This window comes from Lepisma saccharinum, chromosome 15, assembly GCF_977018435.1.
Source record: "Lepisma saccharinum chromosome 15, izLepSacc3.1, whole genome shotgun sequence".
Classification (NCBI taxonomy): Eukaryota; Metazoa; Arthropoda; class Insecta; order Zygentoma; family Lepismatidae; genus Lepisma; species Lepisma saccharinum.
Genome location: NC_139243.1, coordinates 11,001,270 through 11,009,277, shown reverse-complemented (window position 1 = coordinate 11,009,277; position 8,008 = coordinate 11,001,270). Strand labels below are relative to the sequence as shown.

At 41.4% G+C, this 8,008-nt stretch overlaps 1 protein-coding gene across 1 annotated transcript in view; it reads left to right on the top strand.

Moving 5' to 3' along the window:
• Positions 1-2,099: 2,099 nt before the first annotated feature.
• LOC145999394 (uncharacterized) overlaps positions 2,100-8,008 on the top strand; it is a gene marked incomplete at its 5' end in the record, with an annotated part of 88,275 nt that continues 82,366 nt past the window's right edge. Inside the window, one exon of the mRNA XM_083136342.1 lies at positions 2,100-2,211. Coding sequence (XP_082992468.1) covers positions 2,100-2,211 — 112 coding nt within the window. The remainder of the gene's footprint in view (positions 2,212-8,008) is intronic.

Below are 8,008 nucleotides of genomic sequence, written 5' to 3'. Positions count from 1 at the left end.
CATCCTGCATCTGCTGTTGCTTTACTCTGCGGTTTTGTACTATCTCAGAGAGAAACGAAACTTTTAACAGTAAGCAATAGTGTACACCCAACTTCACAAATTATGTTGTTGAGTACGAAAAAAACGTCGATAAAATATTATAATATTCCCGTCTCAAGTGTGTGGAGATTTTTTAAAACCTGACATTTTTCTTTGAATTGCCCTGTATATACACAATACCTCAACACCATAACAGGTCGTTCCAAGTCTACTAAGTGAATTGATATGTTGTGTCAGTACATATATAACCACGTCATGCAACAGTAATCTTCCCAAATGATTATTCGGTGTTATTGAAACCTCTAGGATGGTGTCAACAACACCGGCGCACAGTTCGAAAACATCAAATATTTACTTTTGTCAGTGTTTGTGGTTCGTGTTGGTGGCATATTGACGCATGCTTATGAACTTGGTACAGGAAAATTCTGAGAGCTGTTCTTACGCCAGTGTTCCTGTGTCAAACACTCTATTCCTGGGCTTGAGCCCGGATTGTGTTTGGAATATGTTCGCTCGTGGAGTAGTGCTAAAAAATGCCCTGGCTCGCACTCTTTGAAGGTTGCAGTGTCCATGTACAATAATTGGGAACAAGGGCTATGAAGCAGCTAGTGTAAGTAGGTAAATTTGTGACAAATCAGTTATGTGCAAATACATTTGCTAATTACATTTACATTTGTCTTATCATGTGTGTTTCGTGTACTGTACTGTACATGGCGTAGTGATGAAGGGGTCCCGGGTTCGATCCACGCTGGAGAAACATAATGCTTCGGGATTACACTTTAAATTGTAGGTCCACTCCCGATTAGCCCAACTGAGCATAAAATGGACTTAAACAAGCAATATGTACAGGGTGACTCAAAATAATCTGACGGATTTGTTTTCTATGTAACTGGTGAAAGAAATGAAATAAATGGACAATCTAAACGGCTCTCCTGACTGGATTCTCCATACCCTCTCGCAGAGTTTTAGGAATTGTAGCGGCTATTTCGTTCCTAATATTCTCTTTCAGGTACTGGATGGTTTTCAAGTTGGTTCTATACCAAACCACGTAATTGAAAACTGCATCGTTGCTCATTATCAAATTTGAAGGAAATTTGGCTTCATTTTCGACATGATTGAGCAAGACACGCGAATATTGGAAACGCAATTCCTTGTCTCAGAGATTGAAAGGTTTTGCTAAAGAAATCATTGCAATGTGTGACAAGAAATCTCCAGTTGTGACAAGCGTCTTCTGGTCCATGTTAGGGGTTGATTTTCAACACTGCCGTACACGTTTAATGTTTTGACCACTACGAGGTGTTCCAGTATGCCATGCATCTCTTACAGTTTCCGCGTCTTCAAACTTTTTAACTAGGCCGTTAATTCTATTAATAGTAGGTGCCTCGCGAACGTTATAAAATCTATACGCGTTTCCTTAAAACTACTAACCGATTATTGCGCAATAGTTTATCTCTCCATTATAAAATCCCCCAAATCGTACTTGCAATTAAAGCAGAAATTAAAAAAAATTATTAGTCGTAAGAAAGGTAGATTTTAAGTGAAATCATCAGCATATGTTATGTCACCCTGTATGCGAAAGTCTCACGCATTTCCCAACATTAAGTGCTAGACGTCAATATAATAAGATTTGAGTGAGAGAAATCCTCGATTGCAAGGCGTTCTGCCATATTTCTTTATCAGTTCGTCTGTTACTGGCATAAGAAGCTTCTCTTTACACGATTTTATTTGTGCTTTTGTGGTGTGACATCACTGCAGACTTTAGCTCCTTCACTGACTCCATATTTCTTTCCTTCCAGCTACACTTCTCCATCCCCGTAGCTCTTTAAATATCCGTTTCCGGACCCATGCTGACTAAGACTTTTTGTTTTGTCTCTGCACGTAGAACATCCTCCCAAAATTTTGTCGAACCATTTTGGATCACCCTGTATAACATAAAGTACTAGTCAAAAATACACTTTTAATTGACAATATGTTTCTGTGTTTTCCAGAGGATGTTGTCCATGACAGGACAGCTGGGGTCGAGCGTGCTGCTGCTGGTTATGGTGGTTGTCTCGTCCCCGGCGTGTCGGATATCCGAGTTCCCTTGCCGAAACGGACGATGCATCAGGCTGGACTTGTACTGCGACGGGGTGGACGACTGCGGCGATAAGTCGGACGAGCCCAAGTACTGCACCGGTAAGTGGCGCCGCGGGCGGACATTTCACGAAATAAACCTGTTATTATGGCGAGCGGCAGCACCTTTGGAAATACATGCTAACAGCACAAGACCTCACCTGCCTAACCTATCCACGTAGGCATATATTTTCATAAATATACATGTAAATAGGTTTAGCAAGTTATATTTTGTTTATTTAAGCTATTATATGCCTACGTGGATAGGTTAGGCAGATCAGGTTTGGTGCTGTTAGCATGTATTTCCCAAGGTGCTAATGCTGTCCCAAGCCGCTCGTGTTATTATGTTTTGTTCATTCTTTGTAAGCGGATACCGGGACCGGGTGGTACCTTTACTTTAAAAAATCGTCCATCTTCCGAAGAGTCACGGTGAGAAATTTTTCGACAAAGTCAAAGGTTTTTTCTACAGTTTTCTGCTGAGTTTAATTCCCTACAATGTTTTCTCTACAGAATTTTGAAAAGAAAACTCTACACCAAGTGAGAGTGTGCGTGACGTATAGAAAAATCGGGTTTTCGTCCACCATTTTGAACCGGATATTGCTTAAATGCAATATATTTCAAGACATTTCAGGTACAGTCCACGGCAATATAAATGGGACACCTAGATCCTGAGATACTCGCTTCTCTGCAAGGCGTTATGTGTGTTGCATACCTCTAGGGCGTTGGTAGAAGTTGCCATTGAGAAATGGGCATTGAAATCCACTTATCGCTGTAGAGGGAAGCGAAAATTTCATGATCTAGGTGTCCCACTTTTATTGCTGGTGACTGTACCTAGCTTAAATGTACGTAATTTTCGGAGTCTCAAAAATGATTGTACCCCTTCCCACTCAGTTCCTCGTAAAGACTGCAATATATAGGCTGATTCATAAGTCTGTGAAACATTTTATAAATTTACTACAGATAAGCCATACAACTGACAGTGGCAACTCTGATAAAACGACGAGCTCTACAAGGTTTTGTGTGTGCACATCTGACAAATGCTCTATGTGTCCACCTTTGCTGGTGCTACAGATAACTAACCGATACTGTATTTCGTCCCACACGTCGATCAGTGTCACAGCCGCGGTAAGTTCCTGTAGATTAACAGGGCTCCACAAATTCTGCTCAAAATCGTCGCAGCGGACAAGGTTCTACTTGCGTGTTCCCAAAACGCATTTACACTTAGCGCCATATTTCCACTACTGCCTCCTAGCGGCAAACTATGGTAACTATGCGCTCGTGCGGTTTCCTGCAAAAACTTGGGAAAGTTGTCGTTCTATCGGCATCAGAATTACAACTGTTCGTTGCATACTTTACCAGTGGCGAATTTCTAAAATGTTTCATAGACTTATGAATCACGGTGTTTCTGAAAGCTTTTAATTTCAAATATCAGGACAAGTGATGACGTAGCAATTTTAATTTTCATACCATACCAAGGGCTATATACCGACTTCCAGCCCCACTACCACCTGCCGAGACGGGATAGTATCCAACCAGTTACGGAGTGACGTGTGGTCAGCACGTAAAAACTACCAGTCTTTGGTGTAGGTTTTTATTACCGGGTTATGCTACTAAATTTCCTCACGATGGTGGGTGGTCCCACACACAGCCCGATATCTAAAGAGAAAAGTTGTTACGCTTCCCCAAGAAGACTCGAACCTGCGACAGTTTCGCAGCCGTAGCCCAAATCATGAAGCCTTAGACCCTACAGCCATATAGCCGGCCCAATGGCGGAGTGGTTAGCACAGCGCGCTACGACGCCTGGGGTCCCGGGTTCGAATCCCGGCCTGGGCATGGATATTTGTGAGTGTCCATCCATCAATTTAATCATATCATCACTCATCCCCATCTTCGCAAATTAGCCAAAAGCGAAGTAAAATTAAGCCAATCAACCCACAGCCATGAAATGTGATCCGAAGCTAAGACATCACATCTGAGGTCTCCTCAGTGGAATGAATTAATTTTTTTCGGTGTGTCGGTCATTTTGCATCCTTCAATATTTTCGGGGAAATATCCCCTTACCTAAAACAGAGGGTGTAAAAAGCACCTTGGGAAAAACATTGATAGTGCAAGATTGTAAGAAGACCTGCACAAGACAAACACAACACATTAAAAGCTTCCTCGTCTCCTCAATGGCTCTCACTTATAATACAAGCAACAATGGAATGCCTTCGTTTTTAGGTTAGACCTGTAAGGTTAAGTTCTATTAGCATAAATACATTCTGCCATTTTTATATGAGCTTGACAAACATGTATTATGGTAGAACGGTACCAACACAATGTTGGTTGTTGCTTGTTTTACGAGTGAGAACTCTCCTGAATAGTATGTTCTCCTACAAGAGAATATGCATGTATAATAGATACCCAACTTCAATGAAGCATTGGTTGCCCGAATTTCGACTTATTTCAGCGATTGCACAACAGATGGCTCTACGTGCAGTTCAGTGTGGTTATTAGAGTGCTGCAATGAGCTTTTGTCGCTCGAGCGGCAAATAGTTCGCACGGGCAACGCTAGATGGGACATAGAATTGATAGCTCTTCCGCTGGAGCGAAATACACTCGAACTCTAGAACCCTATTGGTACACATATTTCCGTCATTTGCCTATTGTAGTGGGCCCTCAAGTATGGATCGTGAAGTAAGAGACGAAGTGAAATTGAAAAATAAGTGAACACAGTCATCATCTCTATGTTAAAACGCAGTTTTGTGTATCTTACCGAGATATGTGAAAATGAAATAGACGATTATGGGCTGAAACTGCTTAGGCTGACATTTTATATTTCTACGATTTGTACATTGAAATGATGTTCGATTGAATATAACTGCATTGTATTATTTCGCAGGTGAACAATGATGTACACGTACTTCTTGCACTGTGATGCGACATTTGTAATTGCTTAGGCAGGTCCATCAACATGTGTATCCATTTAACGTTTCGGTCTGTAGGTATTGCATACTTTCATATGTGGGTAACAGTATTGTATAGTGAAAACACATTTCACTCGTTTATTTCCTAATTATTTACATTTGTACTTACCTGTTATGCATAGCGGAACATTTTTGAACGTGGGATTTTGCTCTTTTCACTGAAAAAAGCGTAATTTTTCACATTACAAGTATTTATTGTTCGTTGCTGATTCGCTTTCATTACACACAATATGGCGGGCAAATCTTGACTCACGTTGTCTATCATCAGCTGATATGCAGTGTTTCCAAACTTACTAACCGAAAAATGCCGCACAAACTATTCGCAGAAGGTTTTTAAGCGAAAATTGTTCCACAAAATATTCACGGAACGTTAGGTTAGGTTCAGTTAGGTTAGGCAAACATAGAAAATTAAATTGAAAAAAAAAAAAAATCCCGACCACCCGTCATCTTGTAAAACTACCGCGTGGTTGCTACACTGACAGGAAGTTACGTAATCGAACGCACGGAACATTTGATTCACGTAGTCGACGGTAATGGTGGGACGAGCTATCGTGCAACGGAGGTACATGGATGTCGAAAAATACCTTATTTACAGGCCGAATAACTTGCACAATTCGAAAAAAACACTTTTCCCAGCTTCAGAAAGTCCACAAGAACTAAATTCCGCAAGTACTTTCTCGTCTTTTCTCCTGTAAATTTCAAGAAATGTGTTTCCGGTATATCTAATCTTTACCCAGGTCTGTTTGGACATCTTTCTCTAACTGAATATCGTAGTTGTGTTACTAGAAACTCTTGCACGTGACTGAACATTTATTTTTGTAGGATTCCTCGGCAGCAGCGCGGCACGGACATTTATTGAACTATCTCAAATGCTGGGAAACCAATTGTGCTCAACATGTGCGGTCTTTTCTTAGCGGAAATCTAAACGAAAACATGAAAAGCAATCAAGTTAAGCCTCGCTTTGCCCAGGAGCAGTAAAAAACAAGTTTAATGCTGTCGGAAAAATATACAGATCTTGGAGATACGACATCGTAGGCTCATTCTGATGCGTTCTCGTCTGCGATGACAAGTTTCTCAGTTTCAAAAGACATGCCCTTACAGAAATGGCTAAAACTCACCCCCCCCTAACCCCCTCGGTTCATTTTATATTGCCATGTGGAACAAGATAACGACATTTTTCAAGGAGTCTGGATAGGTACTTTCTCATCTCGAGGAACCCATAACGGAAAGAGTATAAATTTTTCTTCTCTTCTTCACGTCTCTTAAACCGGAAGACGGGGGAAATGTTTAAAAAAAGGAGTGCGAGAGAAGTATAAAAGAGTGCGGGGGAAGAAAATTACTAGCTTTGGCGAAAATGAAGTTTGGCAAGACAATTAACCACCGCACACACAATACACTCTGTCTCTCATTTTCCTGTTTGAGGTTAAGAGATAGGGGGTACACTTCGTTAATGAACCCTGCTCAAAGGACCGGCGCCGTGAGTTTTTTCGAAAACGCAACGTAAGTTAGTTATGACGGGAGTCAAGACGTGCGTGATTTTGAGCGCATCTTTCTCGCCATCATCTTCCGAGTTTGTTTAAAGTCTGGCAACGCAATTAAACCTCCCCACGTCTTCTACGAGCTCCGGAGCGATGCTGGACTGACAACGGCAAGGCGAGAAAGTGGAGGAAGCCAGCAAAGATAATTAAAGGAAAGGGGAATGAGGGGGATCCCCTCCCTTGTGAGAAATGGAACATAGGCCTGACTTCAGCAAACGTCGTGGAAAACAGGAAGAAATTGAAGTCGCCATTCTAATTAGAAAAATAGCCATTCATGTACAGACATGGTTCAGCATTCATTATGCTGACAGGTGCTTCTTTTCTCCACGATATCTAGTACAGACTAGGCCTGAGCCGATACTTTTCCTGCATATTGGTCTTTCACGAGGTGCAAAAAATGGCGCTTTCGCGGAGTTAATTATCCTGGAAATTATGCACAATTCAAACTTTCTTTTTATTTTGCACCAATTTTACGCGAAAAACTATATTTTGTGATTACATAATACTGGTGTAATTCTTGAATATTCTAAAGCAAATTTCTTTGTAAATCTATCCATCTTCTATATATATATATATATATATAAATAGATGTATGTGTGTTTGTTCCGGCATAACTCTCGAACGCCTGGAGCGATTTCAACCAAACTTGGAACACGCATCACTTGCAATCTGGAAAGAAATACTGTGGGGGTAAACCACCCCTGGCACACCTAGGGGTGTGGGTGGGAAGGGGGTGGCATGTAAAAATAGTCGAAAACGACCGATATTAGTGTGGAATCCATAGTTGTCGGGGTCGCTGAGATGAATAGTGACACTCCCAATGCCGTTCAACTCCAAGACACCCCTGGCACCCCTAGGGGGAAGGGGTGACATGTGAAACGACCGATATTAGTGTGGAATCCATAGTTTTCGAAGCCGCTGAGATGAACAGTGACACTTCCAATGCAGTTTGACACGCACTTTCCCCCTTTAGGGCTTTATGTTAGTCTGTTACAACCCTTTTATCGGACTTCTCAAAGGCTTCTAAGGGTTAATGGACCAAGCCCTTGCGTGGTCTGTGGTGCAGGATTTATTTTTAATTATCACCTATGTAGGTTTGAAATGAAATATCATGAAGATCTTTTACTCGAAGATTTATTTAAACTTCCGATGATATACAAACACTTTCAAACAGACAATTCACCCGATACAACTTGTAGGCCTAAGCCTATTAGTTGTACCGAAGTTTATAACCCTGGTCCTTTTGATGATGCAGGAGAACGCCTTATTCAGAGTTGGGTTTGTGGAATATCTGCCAAATGGAGCACAAGTACACCCGCCAATCCGAAGATTGAAGCAAGATATTACCCAACGTCC